Source organism: Monodelphis domestica, chromosome 2, assembly GCF_027887165.1.
Source record: "Monodelphis domestica isolate mMonDom1 chromosome 2, mMonDom1.pri, whole genome shotgun sequence".
Classification (NCBI taxonomy): domain Eukaryota; kingdom Metazoa; phylum Chordata; class Mammalia; order Didelphimorphia; family Didelphidae; genus Monodelphis; species Monodelphis domestica.
In genome coordinates, this window is record NC_077228.1 from 482974331 (window position 1) to 482994622 (window position 20292).

The window sequence follows — 20292 nt, forward strand, 5'->3', positions numbered from 1 at the left end:
ACACACTCCACCTTGGGATGGAGATAGGATGCAGAAACAAAAGAGAAAGGCCGTTCCCCTTCACTCCAACCCCATCCAAGCAGCCGCACCAACAACAGAGCCCCAGCCCCGGCCAAGAGATGACTTGGATCTTTAAAATGTTACATTATCAAGATGCAGGCGGTTATTTTTAGTTGAGGGTGACGAGTGCATTCCAGCTGGGGATTGTGTGTGTGTTTTGGGGAGGAGGAGAGGTGGGTGGTGGAGGAGGAATGAGGGGAGGAAATGGGAAGGTGGGGGGGGGAGTGGGGAGCCGTGGAGAATTGCCACCCAAGGAGCCGGAGCGGCAGAGGCCCAACTGCATCTCATCGCTGGCGCGTGCTGGGAGACAAGTGTGACGCGTGCCCCGGACGGGGACTGTAGGGCTGGACGTGGTGTAAATAAACAGTGGGGCAAATGGAAGGGTGGATCCTCTTTTATGGCTGCCTCTCCGAAGCGTGGGGCTTTGCACTCAGTCCCCCGAAAGCTGGGGAAAGAGATTTAACGAGTGGAGCTTTCCCAAGGCCGATTTTCAGTTCTTTTATGGCCAAGGAGGGCTCGAGACCTCAGGCACAGGCCCTGTAGAAGGGCAGACAGATGGCGGCTTCACCTGTGTAAAAGGTTGCCGCAGGCACCCTGGCTTTGACTTAGACTGGGTAGAAAATGAGAAACGATTTTCTTTGGCAGGTTGGAAGATGATACGAATTGAGGCCGTGGCAGCTCCGAGCTCCAACATCCAGAGGCTCAGGAGAATGTAATTCTAAGCTCATTCCTCTACTTCCCCTTCTGGCATTCTGTTATGTCTACGGGCCTGTTTCTAACAGAGAGGTGATGGACTCAATACATAGAACGATTCATTCATTTTTTAGATACGGGCACTGTAGGATATTGTTTTTCTTGACTATATTTGTGATGAAAGTTTTGTTTTTCTTCATTGGGGGAAAGGAAGGAGGAAAAAATAGATGCTTATTCATTGAAAAAAATAAAATTTAACTTAAAAAATCACAGACCCAGATTTAAAAAAAAAAGCCTTTTTCAAAGTATTTAGTATTTGGAGGCTTCTCACACTGTTCATTCACATAGAATCTTGAGAAATAGAGTACCAGAGGGAAGGGGGAATTTCATGCCGAGGTGCATCTCTTTGCAAAACCTGCACTAATCAATAGGACTACCTTTCCACCTAAGCCAAATGGTCTTGAATCTGGTAACTTTACTTCTGTTCTCATGCTCACTCATGGACAAAAAAGGAGACTCTGTTCAGGATGTGTCCATAACTGAGATATCTAGCAGACACTATGGCAGACTGACTCCCAAGGTGGAGCGTATCCAAGAAAGATTCAGAAAAAGTAATCCCGCATTGCTCTAAGAGACAATAAGAAGGGGCAGCTGGGTGGCTCAGTGGATTGAGAGTCAGGCCCAGAGACAGGAGGTCCTGGGTTCAAATCTGACCTCAGACACTTCCTAGCTATGTGACCCTGGGCAAGTCACTTAACCCCCATTGCCTAGCACTTACCACTCTTCTGCCATGGAACCAATGCACAGTTGTGATTCCAAGATGGAAAATAAGGGTTTTAAAAAAAAAAGAAAGATGTCCAGGATTAAAGGTACTAGATTCTCAGCTCTTTTGAAATTGGGATTTGGCATAAAAATATCCAAGCTTGTATAGAAGGCCTCAGGTCAGTTTTCCCTATAAGAATATCTGAATATTGCCTATATAAAAAATGGATTTGGATTTCTTCTAACCCCATCAGAATATCTCCCTGGAACCACTGCCTCACTCTCTCCAACCCACCAAAAAAATATCATTGTTCAAGGCTCTCTATATTAAAAAACATAGATATTGCTTGTCTTTTCTTTGTGAGTGGTCTTAAAGATGTGGTCCATTGGTGTGGGTTAGAGCTGGGGAAATTCTTTGTGCTAGAGGCTTTTAAATATATACAAAGAGGGGGAAGCTGAGTAGCTCAGTGGATTAAAAGCCAGGGCCTAGAGACAGAGGTCCTGGGTTCAAATCTGACCTCAGACACTTCCCAGCTGTGTGACCCTGGGCAAGTCTCTTGACCCCCATTGCCTAGCCCTTACCACTCTTCTGCCTTGGAATCAATATACTGTATTGATTCTAAGAAAGAAGGTAAGGGTTTTTAAATAAACAAACAAACAAATAAATGTGTACAAAGATTTCCTAAGGCCTTCAAGTCACTGGGATGGGAAATAGTCATGGGAATGAGGAGGCTTAGAAACAGTTTTGTAACTGACTAAGAAAATTGATCTATGAGCCCATATGGCTCTCATCCATCCAAAGAAAGGTTCTCTGGTCTTCAACAAGGCAAAATATGGCTTTTGGACGCAAGGCTAAGGAGAGAGAATTCTGGCTAGTGCCCTCTCTCGTCTGGACCACCAGTCATGGATCAGAGGAAAAATGGCGGGAAAAAACCAGCTCCTTGAGATGATGCTTGGGAGATGAGCCCTTCCCAGTCTCTGCCTCACACTAACTAGCCCTATAACATATTTAACTAGAGCAAAACATGAGTACTTTCACTTACCTTACCAATCCTACCCTTTACCTAACTCCCACTGTGGATGGAGAAGAGGAAGCAAGCTGCAGGAATCAAGGGCTCACAAATCAAAGTCTGGGGATGTTCCTTTTGGGCTTCTAATCCTTTGGCCTTGGCCAAGAGACAAACACCTCATGCAGAAGGTCTACCTGGACTTGGGGCTCCCCTCGCCCCACCCCCAAGAATTCTGGCTCTTTTTTGGCCCATCCATCTTGGCTTCCTCCGCTCCCCCAGCCCCCACTCGAGCTCCACATGTGGGCTTAGGAGGCATCATCTAAAGAATTCTTTCACTCACCTCCTGCATAGCAGCACGGCCCCATAAGGCTGCACACCAGATGGAGGGGATAAAAGCCTGAGGTCATGGCTTCTGGAAAGCCTTTTTTTTTTTCTTAAACTAACCCTGACTCTCAGAGTAAAGAGGCAAAGAGGAGGGGAGTGGCCAGGGAACCAATGACAAAGGCCACTGCCGTGACTTCAGAAGTCTTTTCTAATCAGAAAGGAGATGGTGAACTTGGCTTTCCCAAGAAGTTGCCCCATCCTCCTCCTCCCCCCAGATCTCCCTCTTGTACTTCTCCAAGGTGTCAGGGTGGAATGTGGAGATTAAGCCCAACCTCAGGGTTAAAACCTTCTCAGCTGCAGGGACGCACTCAGTAGGCTGCCACACACATGCTGGATTGGAGTCCAAGCCCTGAATGGACTCCCTCATTCTCTGGAAACACAAGGAGGCAGGAGGAGAGGAGAGAGGGGGACTGAGAATGTCTGCCTGAAATGAGCTCCTGCTGAGTGTGAGAACATCAGGAATTCTGATTCTATGCTCAGGGCACAGAGGGAAGGAGAAAGGAAGAGGGAAACATTCCTTCTTCCAGGTGATGGAGAGGTACAATGCTCAGGGCACAGAGGGAAGGAGAAAGGAAGAGGGAAACATTCCTTCTTCCAGGTGATGGAGAGGTACAATGCTCAGGGCACAGAGGGAAGGAGAAAGGAAGAGGGAAACATTCCTTCTTCCAGGTGATGGAGAGGTACAATGCTCAGGGCACAGAGGGAAGGAGAAAGGAAGAGGGAAACATTCCTTCTTCCAGGTGATGGAGAGGTACAATGCTCAGGGTACAGAGGGAAGGAGAAAGGAAGAGGGAAACATTCCTTCTTCCAGGTGATGGAGAGGTACAATGCTCAGGGCACAGAGGGAAGGAGAAAGGAAGAGGGAAACATTCCTTCTTCCAGGTGATGGAGAGGCACAATGCTCAGGGCACAGAGGGAAGGAGAAAGGAAGAGGGAAACATTCCTTCTTCCAGGTGATGGAGAGGTACAATGCTCAGGGTACAGAGGGAAGGAGAAAGGAAGAGGGAAACATTCCTTCTTCCAGGTGATGGAGAGGTACAATGCTCAGGGCACAGAGGGAAGGAGAAAGGAAGAGGGAAACATTCCTTCTTCCAGGTGATGGAGAGGTACAATGCTCAGGGTACAGAGGGAAGGAGAAAGGAAGAGGGAAACATTCCTTCTTCCAGGTGATGGAGAGGTACAATGCTCAGGGTACAGAGGGAAGGAGAAAGGAAGAGGGAAACATTCCTTCTTCCAGGTGATGGAGAGGTACAATGCTCAGGGCACAGAGGGAAGGAGAAAGGAAGAGGGAAACATTCCTTCTTCCAGGTGATGGAGAGGTACAATGCTCAGGGCACAGAGGGAAGGAGAAAGGAAGAGGGAAACATTCCTTCTTCCAGGTGATGGAAAGGTACCTTGTAGGTGGTGAGGAAGGGCTTTGTGAGCTGTCAAGGACAAGGTGAATGTGAGCCAGTATTACGGGAAGTTCAGTCTGAGAGGGTTTTAAAGGGCTAACTCAAAGAAGACTTCAAGAAAGGAGAAGAATGAGGAAATGGCGACTCAGAGAGTGTCTCATTCACATATAATACTTATATTTATTATTGTTGTTATTATTATCTTTATTATATTATTATTATTAACCCATACGTCTGTCTTAGAATCACTACTGGGGATTGTTCCAAGGCAGAAGAGCAGTAAGGGCTGGGCTTTGGAGGTTCCATGTCAGCTAGGAAATGGCCCAGGTCAGATTTGAACTGAGGACCTTTCATCTCAGGGTCTGCCTCTCCACCCACTGAGCCACAGTCAGACAATTTTAAGAAGTGTCTGAGGTGGATCTGAACCCAGATCTCTCCAGACTTTAAGGCAAGGCAAGGAGAGATAGAGAAGGCAAGATTAGATTTGGGGTCAGGAGCCCTGGATTCAAAGCCTGCTTCTCTCTCAATTTCAGGTGCTCTCACCAGGCTGGTTGTTTTCACTCTACCATGCTGACCCTCAGGAGGGCTGTTGTGAGGTTCAAATGAGACCAAGCATGCAACATGAGAATGTGAAGCACCTGTGATTTTATCAGGATGGGGAGCACCCAGTGTGGAATTCCTTCTCTAATGCAGATCAAGACCCATTTGTGAGTTACTAGAGAAGGCCTGCAGGACAGGAAATTTGTCCAGATCACCCTAGTTCTAGAGCTTTCTCTGTTTATTTTTCTCCCATTTCTCCTTTGTATAGTTGTTTGCATGCTATCTCCCCAATGAGAAGATGAGCTTTCTGGGAGCAGGGATGTGTTTTTGCCTTTTTTTGGTATCCTCGGTACCAAGCACAGTACCGGCACCCAAGTAGGATGACTGACTACAGGCACATAAAAATTCAGCAATTTGCCCAGGGGTTACAGGCAAGTGCCAGAGTTCAGATATATGCAGAGCACCTTGTAAACTTTAAAATGCCTCATGAATGTTGGGGACTGTTTTGATTTGGTTTCTTGGCATTGGATTTCTTTCTTGCTTTGCTTAGCAAACTTACTGGTCTTGGGGGCAGTTGGGTTGCTCAGTAGACTGAGAGCCAGGTCTAGAGACAGGAAGACCTAAGTTCAAATCTGTCCTCAGACACTTTCTCAATGTGTGACTCTGGACAAGTCACTTGACCCACATTGCCTAGCCCTTCTTGCTCTTCTATCTTGGAACCAATATACAGTATTGATTCTAAGGCAGAAGGTAAAGGTTATTTAAAAAAAAAAAAGTTGGGGCAGCTGGGTAGCTCAGTGGATTGAGAGCAAGGCCTAGAGATGGGAGGTCCTAGGTTCAAATCTGGCCTCAGCCACTTCCCAGCTGTGTGACCCTGGGCAAGTCACTTGACCCCCATTGCCTAGCCGTTACCACTCTTCGGCCTTGGAGCCAATACATAGTATTGACTCCAAGACAGAAGGTAAGGGTTTAAAAAATAAAAAAGTTATTGGGCTTATTTTTCACAATTGGGCTTATTTGAAGTAGAAGCTAAGCAAGAAGAGGCAATGAAGTTTAAATTAGATTCTGAAGGAAAAGGGAGACATGGCTTGGGGCAGTGGAGAGCATCCTCCATAGAGGAAGTTGGAAGCCAGGAGAGAATAAGGCCTGTTTGGGAAGCATCAGATAACTGCCAAATGCATTGGGAAGTCATAAGATATCAAGCTGTCGAGTCTGGAAGAGGAGGTAGCTGATGTTTCCATCTGCTGAGAATCCCACATCTCGGTCTCATTCCCCAGGAGAGTATCCCCAAAGAGGAAGTGATGGAATCAGCAACCGAGCCACTCAGCTCCTTAGCCTTTCAGAGACCAGAGCCATAGGTACCAGGGTCCTACTTGCGATAGAAGTCCGGAAAGGAATCAGGCCAATTTCAGAAGAGCCAGAATAAGTCAAAATGAACAGCTAAGGGAACATCTGACCCACTGCACCTCTTCAGTATGCTTACTTTAATAATCTTGTACACACACTTATTACATGTTTGTTATTTTCTTAAAGAGAAGAAATATATTTAATTAAAATAGAAAATCTGACCTTCTCCATCACCACTTGTAAGTTATGGGTCCTATTTTTCAGGATTTGGGTTATTTGTAGCTAACAGATTCATTACCTCTGGAGCTAATTTATTAAGTTGGTTAGGGTCTGGGTCATGTGGTGCACATGTGCTAAGAGAAACTGTCATGCCCATAAGACACCTGGTCCGTGATGGGGACGGGGTCCCTGCAAGGCAGACCACAAGGGCTACAGGAACAGAGTGACATGATGCAAGCCTGGAGGCAGCTTCAAAGGAAGAGATGGATTAAACTCACGTGCCAACCCTGCCACCAAGCCCACCATCACCATCTTGACGGGCCCAGCTGCTGCACTGGAAGCGAGAGAGATGGGTGCAGAAGGGCACTGTGGAACTGAGAACTGGAAGAGAAGCCCATGATAAGGAGCACAGGCTCCATGAGGTGGAGAAGTAAACCTGACCCGTGCCCTCAGCTGCTACTAGGAAGCACACAGACTGCTCAGGTCCAGGGTGGATTGTTGAATCAAGGGCTAGAAGGAAACTGAGACAGCAATTTGACCCCTCGTGGGAAGATAAGGAACTTGAAGCACAGATGGGCTAAGTGGCATGGCCATAAATATATGGAGAGAACCGGGACGGAGATTTGAGCTAGCTCTTAAGGCCCATGTTCTATCTGCTACAGTGGGCTGCCTCTCATGATGGAGGCAAGAAAGATTATTATTATTAATATTAAAGCAAAATTAGCCCAATCCCTAGGTTTTCAGGGTTTGTTTGAGTGGAGGCCTCACTCAGGAGGTATTAAATAGAAACAATTATTTTTAAAGATACAAAATTGTACCAAGATCCTTGTGTCAGAAGGGATGCTCTAACACTAAGGTTGCACCCATAAAATCCTTAGTCACTCTAAGAATAAACTATGTGCTAGGGATACAAGGGATGGAGGCTATTATGTATTTAAGAGGTGGAGGCCTGTGGAAAGTGGGGAATGGGGGGTGGGGGGAGAGGGGAATATTGAGCACCTACCAGCTACTGAAAACTGTGCTGAGTGGTTTTCCAATAGCATTTTATTTGATCCTCATAAAAACCCCAGGAGGTAAGTGCTTACAATTATTCCCCTTTTACAGTTGAGGAAAGCAAGGCAAAAAGAGGTTTAGGGACTTGCCCAGGGTAACTCAGAGGCAGGATTTGGACTCAAATCTTCATGACTCCAGGTCCAGTGCTCTATCCATTGCACCTCCTAACTGCTAAGTGGAAGATAAGCCAAAAGCTTGATGGTCACACAAGGTCAATTCTAATAAGTTTTTTTTTTTTTTAATGTATCAGTAACCAGAAATATTCAAGCAAGGGGCAGATGGGTGGCTCAATGGATTGAGAGCCAGACCTAGAGACAGGAGGTCCTGGTTTCAAATCTGATCTCAGAAATTTCCTACCAGTGAGACCTTAGGCTTACTTATCACTTAACCCCAATTGCCTAGCCTTTACTGTTCTTCTGCTTTGGTACAAATACACAATATTGATTCCAAGATGAAGATGAGGGTTTTCAAGAAAAGCATTAAAGCCAAAGCAAGGTAGGGCCACTTGTAGGGGTCCCATTTCTGCTCTCTATCTCTAATCTCTCCTATTCCCTGTAACAACAGGCAAACATTCCTGGTCCATCTTCACAGTCTAGAACAGAACATGGCACCTGGGCCCAACTTTGGTGTTCTGGAGTCATGGAGCACCCTTTGAGGTTGACATCCATGAGAACCACAGTGCCCTTTCATGATATATCCCTTGGTGCTACTGGGTTGAAGGACTGAAAACTGTAATTCCTAACAGAGTTGTGAAGGATAATCCCCCTTTCTGTCCTTTTCACCCATTCAGCGGTAGAACATGGTGGGGGAGGAAAGTTGACCACTTAACGGCGACAGACTCTTGTGAGCAAACCATTTGTCGGTATCATCTTAGCCTCCTGTTCTTTAGGCAACTTAATAAGAGGTGTTTTCTGAAGTCCCTCACAAAAATCAGGCAGAAGGTTTTACGCTGAGCCACGACAGCACTGAGAATATTGAATTCATTAAGAAGCATGTTTCAGGTTGCACTGTAATTTCCCTGTGTAATATAAGCCCATGGAATCTGACATAAGCTGATTGCTCATGCTGGTTATTTTATTTGCATTTCTGAATGGAAGGGATTTCAATACTCATAAAATATCTACCTGACTTATTATTCTTTGCTATTCCTTCCAGAGCAGCTGTTCTAAAATAGACATACAGACAGGAGTCTCAACTTGTACAACTGGTTAAGTGACCAAAAAAAAAAAAGGGTTATTGCTGAAAAGCAATTAAAAAATTCAATATGGAGCCTGAGGCCAAACAGCGGCTATGGTTACTCCCAATTCCATTAGAAAGATAAAAGACCAAGTCTAAGGAAGGAATCTCATTATCTTTCCTGGGCAGTTTGCTCAGGAATGCAGAGGGGTGCTGGAAGACCCTCCCAATGCCAAGCAAAGCTGGCTTTGTCCCCCTCAAATTTCTCACAACAGCAGATCTCCCAGACCTCTATATTAGATACTTATCTCCACCTTCCTTAGGTCGACTTATTTTCAAACATGTTTTCCCCTCTATCAGACTGTAAGGTTCTTCAGCCAAGTATTCAATCCTCAGTCTGGAGATTTACTGCCAAAAGGGTCTCTAAGATGTTTTTTAATTTACAGATGTGGGTACTGAGGTCCAAAAATGAAGCAATTTGCCCAACGTAGGCTACCGTCCCAGATTCTCTGACTCCAGATGGAGTGCTGTGCTGCCTTGGAGAGAATCTAGTCCTATCTTACAGATAAGAAAGCCAAGGTCCAGAAAATGTGACTGTGAAAATAAGTAGCAGAGACAGGACTCCAAACCAGGTCTTTGGACTCCAACTCCCACTCCCCAGCTCTTCCCACTCTACTCTATTGCCTCCTTGAATAAGCAACCTCTTTCTTGATTCTTCATAGCACGTTGAATCTTCTTTTCCATTATTTTCAGTTACTTTACATTATCTTACAGTCAGCATAGCTCAATTTACATGACTATTTTCAAGCAACATAGGAAGGTCATCTATATCCCCTAGTCAACTTACAAGCTCCGTTAGGTCAGAGTGATTTTATCTAACTAATCTTTGTATCCCTAACAACTCACATAATACTTTAAACTTAGAAGGCATTTAATACATGTTCATTATACTTCTGGATTGCTAAAAGGCTATTTCTAACCCAATATTTGGTATCATCAAATAATACACTAGATAGTGGACCCACCACTTCCACAATTTAATTGACTCATTCCATTTATTTTCCAAGTAGGACTTTGCTTGTCATTATCATCTCCTAAGCCAGTAACAAACATGAGAACATTTCAATCAATTAATAAGCATTTATTACTTGCTCATATATGTTAAACTAGGCTGGGGATACAAAAAAAAAATTTTTTTTAAGTCTGACTTTATGGAGCTTATGTTCCAGTGGGAAAGATAACCCAGAAGGAAGCTAGATGGCTCAGTGGATTCCAGGCCTAGAGATGGGAGGCTCTGAATTTAAAGCTGGCCAGACACTTCCTAGTTGTGTGACCCTGGGTAAGTCAATTAACCCCAACTGCCTATCTGTTATCTCTCTTCTCCCTTGGAGGGATGGAGGAATGGAGGAATGGAGGGATGGAGGAAGGGAGGAATGGATGGATGGATGGAGGGAGGGAGGGAGGGAGGGAGGGATGGATGGAGGGAGGGAGGAAAAGAAGAGAAAAGAAAAGAAAGAAAATCCAGATAAATACAAAAAGAGAGTAGATGGAAGGTAGACTTAGAATCGAAAGGACTAGCTCCTGCTGAGGAGGAAGGGACAGGAAAAGCTATTCTTTTATTTCTTTAGGAGGTGGTTCCCATTCCAAGCATGGGAGACTGTCAAATAAAAGAGATGAATATGAGAGAAGTGTGAGTAAGCTAATAAGTCTGGAAGCTAGAGACTGGATAAAGAGGCAGGGACCAGGTTGTAAAGAGTTTTAAATGACAAATGAGTTGATATTAGATTCTAGAGATCTAATAGCCATTGGAGTTTATTTCAATCAGAATGACTTTTTTTAAAAAAAATTTCTACTATCAATTTTATTTTTTTTTATTTTTTCTACTATCAATCAATAAAAATTAGTAACAATAACATCTGTTGAGCTTTAAGGTTTGCAAAACACTTCCTGGATTAACTTATTGATTTTTACAACAACAATGTGAGGTAGGTACTATTATTACCCTCACTTACAGATGAGAACACTGAGGCTGAAAAGAAGTTGAGTGGCTTTCTTAGGGTCCCAAGCTACAGGATTCAAACTTGGGTCTTCCTAATTCCAGGTCCAGCACTCTATCCATTCTGCCACATAGACAATGAACTTAGCACTGAGTAGAGAAGTACAAAGAATGAGATAATCCCTAAATGCAAAGCTTTTATTTTCTAATGAGGTAGACAACAAGTATACATATATATATATATATATATATATACACACACACACACACACACACACACACATCTTTGGGTCAAAGGACTATATATATATATATACGTATATATATATATATATATATATATATATATATATATACATATATATATATATATAGTCCTTTGACCCAAAAATACCATTACTAGGCTTATACTCCAAAAGGGGTCACTGATAAGAAGAAAATCCTCATAATGCTCCAAAATATTTATAGCAGCTCTTGTGGTAATAGCTAAGAATTGGTGAAAAAGTAGAAGCCCATCAATGAGGGAATGGTTAAACAAATTGTGGCATATGAATGTAAGGGATTATTCCTGTACTCTACGAAATGATGAATATAAAGAAGCATGAACTGATGCTGAGTGAAGTAAGCAAAGCCAAGATGAAAATATGCACAATAACTATAATAATACAAATGGAAAAACTACAGACAAAAAAATCAAAAGTCAGTGTTATAAGATTATAAAGAATAACTTGAAGAGATATGAGAAAACACTCCTACTTCAACCCTTTGCAGAGGTGAGAGACCCACAAGTGTCATAAATTGCAGACTTTCAGGTTGCTTCATGATATTGATCAATTAAAGCTGATTTTTTTCTCATTACGTATTGTCAAAAAAAATACTATTTGTCATATGAGATGGCTCTCTGCAAGGGGAATGAGAGGGACCAGGGGAAATAATAGTGATATAAAAATACATAATAATCTATAAAAATATGTAGCATAAGTAGAATATTAATACAAAATAGTTAAATACAAGGTCATTTGTGAGAGAGGGAAACTGACACATTCAAGCAGAATGTGGTATGTAAGTAGCAACTGAATGGAAGTGAGGAACTCCTGGGGGCAGTTAAAAGGAGGAAAAGCATACTGTCCATGAGCATCAAGGTAAAAGCATGAAGATCGGAGATGAATGTTATGAGAAACTTTGTGGATAGACACAATCTCATTTCTTGTATCTGTATCCCCACAGTGCCAGAATTCTTGGCATATGGTGAATGCTTCATAAATGCTCTGTCCTTCCTTCAGTCATTCATCGTGCATATCTCCATTGCTTTTTGGGCTGTCCATCATTTTGGGTCCATCAACTGTGAAAGGGAATTTTTCCCCCTTTATCTATTTTAAGTTAATTAATCAGGAACTTGAAGTACCCCTACTTAATACTTAGTAAGTCACTAACCAAGAGAGTTCACACTTAACTTAGTCATTAACACTTAGTTCATCCTAAAAGACCACAAGCACTGCCCCCCACCCTGCCCTAGGCAATGCTAGGCAAAGTGGTTCCTGAGATGTGATAGACCAGCCCACAGAGAAAGGAAGAAGAAACCAGAGAGACAGGAAATGACATGGAGAAAACAGCTTATAAAAGCCAGCAGTGGACATTCTGATTATTTCTACTGCCTTGGTGGCTCTTGCTGAGGGAGGACTTTTGCATTGGAAAGATTCTTCTGCCTTGGTGATTGATTCTGCGCTGGTAAAACTCTTGCTGAAGATACTACCGTGACTCCTTGTTGTAAATTGGGACCTGAGGGAGCCTTTGTTGGAGCTGAGCTGGATTTCTTCAGATCGGCAATTATAGGGTGTTTAGCTAGGCAATATTTTCTACCTCCTTCTTACATTTCCCTCTTTATTATCTCTACCTTGCTGTAATAAAGCTACTAGTAAATCAGCCTCATGACTTCAGTTAATTTTATAAACGGCAACCACAATAATTCTTTTTAACTCAAAAATTTAGTCAAACCATTTTTAATCCTTACACAACCCAGCCATTTGGGTTGTCCATCCACATCTTTGGAGATTTGGGTGTTTATGGTTCACCATCATTTGACAATGCTGGGATAATGTTGGTGTTGAAAAGATGCATGAGTTGAGCCAGATGGACACTGAGGTAGTTTCAAACTCAAATTCTGTGATTGGTATCCCATATGGATTATCCCATATGGATTGTTAGCCTGATTCCTTTTGAGTAGCTTTGAACCTGAGGAAGCCCAATATTCCCTGCCCTCAAGGAGCTTACTTTTTTTTTTAAACCCTTACCTTCTGTCTTGGAGCCAATACTGTGTATTGGCTCCAAGGCAGAAGAGCAGTAAGGGCTAGGGAATGGGGGTCAAGTGACTTGCCCAGGGTCACACAGCTGGGAAGTGGCTGAGGCCAGATTTGAACCTAAGACCTCCTGTCTCTAGACCTGACTCTCAATCCACTGAGCTACCCAGCTGCTCCCTAAGGAGCTTATTTTCTACTGAAAGGAAATAACATAACTTGGATAAGTAAATTCAAGGTAATTGGAGGATGGGGAGGGAGCACCCACAAAAGAGATTAAGAAAGGTTTCGTGGAGAGGTGGTACCTAATCACGGTTAGTAAGTGTGATGTGGCAGTCTAAAAAACTAATGTGATTTTAGGTTATGTTAAGACAGTCATAGTTTAGAGTTGTTAGTCTCATTGGTCTTTGCCCTAGTCAGAACACATTTTTAAGTATTTTATTAAATTCTGAGAGCCACCTTTGAAGTGGGGAATTAATGATGCTGATGAATGTCCAAAGGAGTGTGAGCATGAGGATGAAGGAATTCCAGGTAAGGCTCTATTAGAATCTACCAAAAAAGAGGGCATCAGGGTACATGATAGCTATCCATCCAAATCAAAAGTAGCTTTGGAAAGGAGTGAAGTAGAAGCCAGGAAATTAGGAAAGCCTTCATGTAAAAAGTAGTGCAAAAACTGAGTCTTAAAGGAAATCAGAGATGCTCAGAGGCAGAAGGAAGGAGAGGATGCATTTCAGGCATGAAGAACAGCCAGTGCAAAGACAGCAAAAGCAATGTGCCTAACGAATGGTAAGGAGGCCAGTATACCTGGACCATGGGGTTTGAGAAGGCAAGTGAGGTACCACACTGGAAAGGTAGGAAGAAGCCAGGTTATAAAGAGTTTTAAATGCCAAACAAATAGGTTTTTCTTTGATCCTAGAGATAATTGGGAACAAGGGAAATTTAATGAGGAAGAGAGGCTTCTGTGCTTTTGGAAAATCACTTTTTAGGCCACATAAAGAGCTGATTGGAGTAGGGAAAAGCTTGAGCCAGGGAGACCTACACATGAGAATTATTCAAATGGTCTAGGCTTGAAGTGATGAGGGTCTGAACTAAGGTACTGGTTAAAGGATAAAGAAGGAAATATATGTGACAGATACTATGGAAACAGGAAGAAAGAAGACAGAGAGGAAAGAAAGAAGTAAGAATTTATTAAGCACCTCTTATGTGCCAGGCACTGTGCTAAGTAAGTGCTTGACAAATATTATCTCATTTGATCCTCATCATGACTTTATGATTATCCCCATTTTACAGATAAGGAAACAGAGATAGACAGAGGTTAAGTGACTTGCCCAGGGTCATACAGCTAGTAAGAATCTGAGGCTGAATCTGAACTCCAGATCTAGCCCCTTCTCCACTATGCCACATGGGTTCTGTTCATGGATTCTAGTTCTCTATGCAGACAACTCTCAGATCTATATATCTAACCTTAGTTTTTCTCCTGAGCCTCAATTCTACCCCTAAAGCTCTGGTAGCTGTTTAGACTTGGATGCAGACATCTCAGATTCAGTGTATCCAAAAGAGATCTCATTATTTTTTCCCCAAAACCTCCCTCTCTTCCAAACTAGCCTCTTTCTAAACACTCAGGTCTCCGACTTCAGTCATCCTCAATTCCTTCCTCACTCTCCTGAAGCACCCAATCAGTTGCTGAGTCTTGTTATTCTATTTCCACATCTCTCACCAGTACATAGCAAGCACCCTAGTTTGGGCTATTCTCATTTCTCATTTGCATTATTGCAATAACCTTCTAAATTTGGCTTCCGTGTCTCTCCAACCTATCCTGAACACTTCCACTTAAGTGATGCTCCCAAAGCTCAGCCCAAGCAGCATCTTCTCTCCCAGTGATATCAGACTTAAATAGATGGATCCTTGCAGCCTGTGTGTTGACATAGAAAAATATTATTAACACTCTTTACATTGTACTGTGTTTTAACTTATTTTGTTAGCTATTTCCTAATTACTTTTTAATCTGGTTCATTGCCTTGCATTTGATAACTCTGTTCTACATGAAACCTTATCAGATCCTCAATTGTTAGTTCCTTCCTCCAACAATTAATTTATATTTATTTGCATATATGTTGTTCTATCTTCCTAAAAAAGGGGGGGAGCGGTTTCTTTGTTTACAGAAACTTACATTTTTTGCCCTGCCTTTATATCCTCAGTCGCTAGTACAGTGCCTAGCACATAGAAGATGCTTAATAAATGTTTGTCAATTTGCAGGGAAACTTTTGGCATTATTGACCAGACTTCCTGGGGGCCCAGTTTTAACATCATCTGCCTTCAAGATCTTGCTCAAGCTATCCCACAACTACAGAACAACTTCTCTCCTTTTGCTTGTCCTCTTTTAAATCACAACTTGAAATTTCTTTCTTTTATCTCTAAACTAGCTCAATGTATCTCAAGGTCAATAGAATATAGCTGACCTATTCTGCTTCTGGTAAAACTCCACTGTATTCATTTCTATTAATTATAGGTTCGACCCATCTCCTGAAATTCCTTTAGGGCAGAAACCATGCTTATTCTTTCCTATGGATCCCAAGAACCTACTATCAGGCTATGAACCTAGTAGCCCAGACAGTACTTAGATTAACTAACTGACCTGGTCTAAGTATGGTTTTTAAGTTTTCCTTACAGAAAAATCATTTCATGTTCCAGTGACGTAGTTGGAAAATAATCTTACTGGCTTCTTTCTTACCCCAAAGATCCTCCAGGAGGCAGAATTTACTGTGCCAAGTTTAGTTGGGCAAAAAAGCCGATTGCTGCTTCCATAGGGTGCCCAATGTGTCTCGTGGCATGCTTGTTCCTCAGGGCAGGAACTCTGCTATGACATTAATAAGCTTGAAACTTCTCCGAGGCTGTCTCTTACCTACAAGATCCAGGCATAGTCTCAATAGTGAGTATGGATACCACCTGAACTCTTGGCTTCTCGGGCTGGGTCACATAAAGACAGCACGATTTTGGTCTTAAGGAAGCAAAGGTGATCTTTATTTCTTACAATATTTATATTTAACCCACAGGAACACAAGCACATACCGTGGAAAGATGGCAACCAACATAGAAATGGCTGTGGGAGGCTTCCGTCCTGGGGCAGCAGCTGAAGAAGTCTGAGCTAGATTTCTTATAACTGTGCAGCAAGGATCTCACTTTATTCATCTCCACCAAAAAGATAGGAAACTCATTATATGATATATCACCTATTTGGAGGTCCATCAAGTTCAACCAGGTGGCAGTAAACATGAAAACCTTGGGAAAAAATGTCCGGATTTGATCCTGAGGTCCAGTTCTTTGAGAGGAACCCCAACTGTATAATGTTCTTGAAAAGGAGAGGACTCAGTGAATGCTGACTGACTTCTTAAGCCATCATGCTTTTCTGTGTAATATCACTCAAAGGAAGTTAGGGTATCTAAAGAAAACTTTTAAAAACAGCTTAATGAGGGCAGCTAAGTAGCTCAGTGGATAGAGCACCAGGCCTAGAGTCAGGAGGACCTGAGTTCACATCTGGCCTCAGACATTTCCTAGCTGTGTGACCCTGAGCAAGTCACTTAAACCCCATTTGCCTAGCCCTTGCCCTTCTGAGAGTTGTTACTAAGATAGAAAATAAGACTTTTTAAAAAATAGCTTAATATTAGTCTACTCTATCCAAATGAGTATGCAGAGATGGACCTAATGAATCTAAACCAAGAAGGACCCATAAATTTAGAAGTGAACAGGGTATTGAAGGCCCTCTAGTACAACACTACATTTTAGAAGTGAGGCCTAGAAGAGAAGTGATTTATTTGCACAAGGACACACAGCTAGAAGTGACACAGCTGCAAAGATGTGGCCCAGGTCCTCTGCCTCCAAAACCTGTTCACTTTAGGCAAGAAAGACAGGTTCTGGAATCATGGTGTTATTTTATTTTAAAGTGCACTTGGCATATGAATTTAGCAACAGCTCTTTAAAAACAGTCTGAAAATGAGTTAAGATGAAGACTTTGGGTGATGGCTTACACATTTAAGAGACACTCCCTTGGAACCTTTTTTACTCTGAGCCAACCCTGATAGCACAGATCTAAAAGAATCACAAATAGTTCTTCAAGTATTCAAGCCCATGAATGCAGGTTCTACCACAGTAGATTTTTTAGTTTAGTTTAGGTTGGGTTTTTTTTAAGGACATTACAATAGCTAAAGTATAGCTACCACCAGATTAATGAGAAAAGCCCTCACAGTTAGCGCTTAACTGAATTAAGAATCCCTGGGTTCCTAACAAGTAATAAAACACACACACACACACACACAAACGGGTCAGAGTCAAATAAATAAACCCTGATGAATTTTATCTGAGGGCAAAGTTCAGACTTTGAGGCCCCCAGCAAATAAGGCCAAATTACATGTAAGATTAGTGAAGCCTCTTCATCCATGCCCCAGTAGGAGAAATTTTTCTATTTCATTGTATCTAGAGGGGGGGAAATAGTGATGCATTTGCCTGCCAAGAAGAACTAAACCTCACATCTGGAGGGCTTCTAATGCACATGGACTAAAACTTAGTTGTGAAGGGGCTGCCTGCCACCTTGAAAAAGCTTAAATCTCCCAGGCTTTAGAATGGGAATTGGGATCCAAGCATATTTCTGGAAGAACAAGGGCTGGCACATTCTTAACAAGAAGTAGCTGGTCAGTGGGAGAGAGCATACTAACATGCAATATTCTCTGGAGGGCTTTTTCTTTCCTTGAATATCACTCTGATGCTGTGTAGAGGAAGCTTAGCTGGAACACACCTGTTCTACACTTTGAACTGTATCAAAAGATTTAAAATCCTAGTCTGTCTGTCTCCTTCATTCAGCCAAAGGTCCCAGGATGAGAGGAGAGCAGGACCCACCTACACAAACAACGTGGTTTAAATTCTCCATCTGGTTTCTCCCTCTACCTGCAGGTCCCACCTGAAGCCCAGAGGATGTTTCCTGAAAGTAAGCATCCAGCCAGCCAACCAGGAATGTGGTTACCCCACAGTGATTCTAATGGTAAGACAGATGGGGAAAGGGGCAGTTTCACTTTCAGCTCTAAACAGTACAGGTCTGGCTTAAGTCAGAGCAAATATCATTACCATTTAACCTTTCCTTGAAGTTTCTTCTGCTTGAAGGAAGACACCTTGGGTTTCTCAATTGACAGCACATCAACCTCTGTAATTACTCTTGACCTCTAAAAATCCCACTTTTGCAGCTAAGAATCATGAATTGTGATATTTAAGTCATCAGTGAAATTGCAAGACACCCACAAAGCCCTACTGTCAAGTTTCTTCCCTTTTCATCATGAAAATGAGCGTGCCTATACTGGAAGGGTACGGTTATTATTACTAAGAACCAGTAGTATTGGCACTTCTACTTTAAGTTATGCCAAATTCCGAACCATTTTTCTAAGCCCTGAAATTCCACAGGCAGGCCTTTGTGACGGATTTGTTCAACAAGAGATGAATGTATAGACAGCCCTAAAGTTAGTTATCTGAAAACATACCTAGAATTTTGCCAGAAGCAGGTTTATTCTACTTCAGTGAAATCTATCCTTAAGGTTCCTGACAAGCTTTCCTTTTGGTCTTGAAAGTGGTAAGCCTGAGGTTGGAATAGAAGATATGCATTTTTTTTTACCCTTTAAAAAAAAAAGGTAAACCATTTCAGAAAGTCAGTCAGAATGGCAATAGAAATCTAATTTGAACCGTCGGGAAACCAGTGGGTACATGTTCCTCCAGCCCCACTAATCATTTTAGGCAAAAGTTGCTGAGTCCAACAAACCCTATAGAGTTGCACGAGTGTCTGTTGAAGTAAATGACTGAAAGACATTCTTTCTAACAATTGTAAACCAGCAAGGACATGACTGAAATCAGACCTCACTGCCCTGCCACAGGCAGAAAAGCCAAACTATTTTGCTTCCTCCAGTGCAGTAGACCTGGAAACAGATTGCTCCTGGGAAGTCAAGATCTGAATGCTTCTTCCATTCTTCCCGCCTAATTCCACAAATGTATATTAAGCACCTACTGTTTGGAAAGCACTGGGGATGAAAAGATCATTAAAAAAAACCCCAGCCCTTCCTAGCATTCTATTGCAGGGCCAGGGGAAGGGAGGTATACAATATTTCAGCTGAAAAGCAAGTGAATACATGGATGTTTGAGAGAGAGAGTGAGAGCTCCAACAACTAGGTGATCAAAAGAACTTCCTCCAAGTGACATCCAAGTGGAACCTTAAAAGAAACCAGGAATCTTGACAGACGAGGGGAGGGAGTACATGTCATAGAAGACTGAGGAAAGGAATGGGTACAGGAGGAAGGAAATAAGCATTTATAAATCCCCTTCTCTATGTGAGACCCTGTGTTTTACAAATACCTCATTTGAGTCTCCCCACAATCCTAGAAGGTAGTGCTATTATTCTCATTCTACAGTTGTAGGGAAACTGAGACAAAGTTACTGGGACTGGATTTGAACTTGGGTCTTTCTGATGGCAGGCCCAGTGCTCTTATACAGAGTATCACCTAGCTGCCTCTATAGTCTAGTTTGAATGCCAAATTTGGAGAAAGTAAGAAGGTCGTTTTGGTTAGAACACCATAGGAAGGGAAGGAACATTAAATAGGTTAGAAATGTTATTTGGAGCCAAATGGTGATGGCCTTTTGATGTCAGACTAAAAGATTTGGATATTATCTTAATGGCAATAGGGAGCAAGTGAAGGTTCTTAAGCAAGAAAGCACTATCCTCAAATGAGCTTTAGCAAGAGTTTGGCAGCTGGAAATGGATAGGCAGTTCTCAGATAAAGAAATCAAAACTATTAACAAGCACATGAAGAAGTGTTCTACATCTCTTATAATCAGAGAGATGCAAATCAAAACAACTCTGAGGTATCACCTCACACCTAGCAGATTGGCTAACATAACAGCAAAGGAAAGTAATGAATGCTGGAGGGGATGTGGCAAAATAGGGACATTAATTCATTGCTGGTGGAGCTGTGAACTGATCCAACCATTCTGGAGGGCAATTTGGAACTATGCCCAAAGGGTGCTAAAAGAATATCTACCCTTTGACCCAGCCATAGCACTGCTGGGTCTGTACCCCAAAGAGATAATGGACACAAAGACTTGTACAAAAATATTCATAGCTGCGCTCTTTGTGGTGGCCCAAAACTGGAAAATGAGGGGATGCCCATCAATTGGGGAATGGCTGAACAAACTGTGGTATATGTTGGTAATGGAGTACTATTGTGCTAAAAGGAATAATAAAGTGGAGAAGTTCCATGGAGACTGGAACAACCTCCAGGAAGTGATGCAGAGCGAGAGGAGCAGAACCAGGAGAACATTGTACACAGAGACAAACA

At 42.5% G+C, this 20292-nt stretch overlaps 1 protein-coding gene across 1 annotated transcript in view; it reads right to left on the minus strand.

The window, feature by feature from the left end:
• Positions 1 to 10122: 10122 nt before the first annotated feature.
• ST7L (suppression of tumorigenicity 7 like) overlaps positions 10123 to 20292 on the minus strand; it is a 75730-nt gene continuing 65560 nt past the window's right edge. The window contains exon 14 of the mRNA XM_007485149.3: positions 10123 to 10784. Within this exon, the coding sequence (XP_007485211.1) occupies positions 10750 to 10784 (35 nt within the window). The 3' untranslated portion in view covers positions 10123 to 10749. The remainder of the gene's footprint in view (positions 10785 to 20292) is intronic.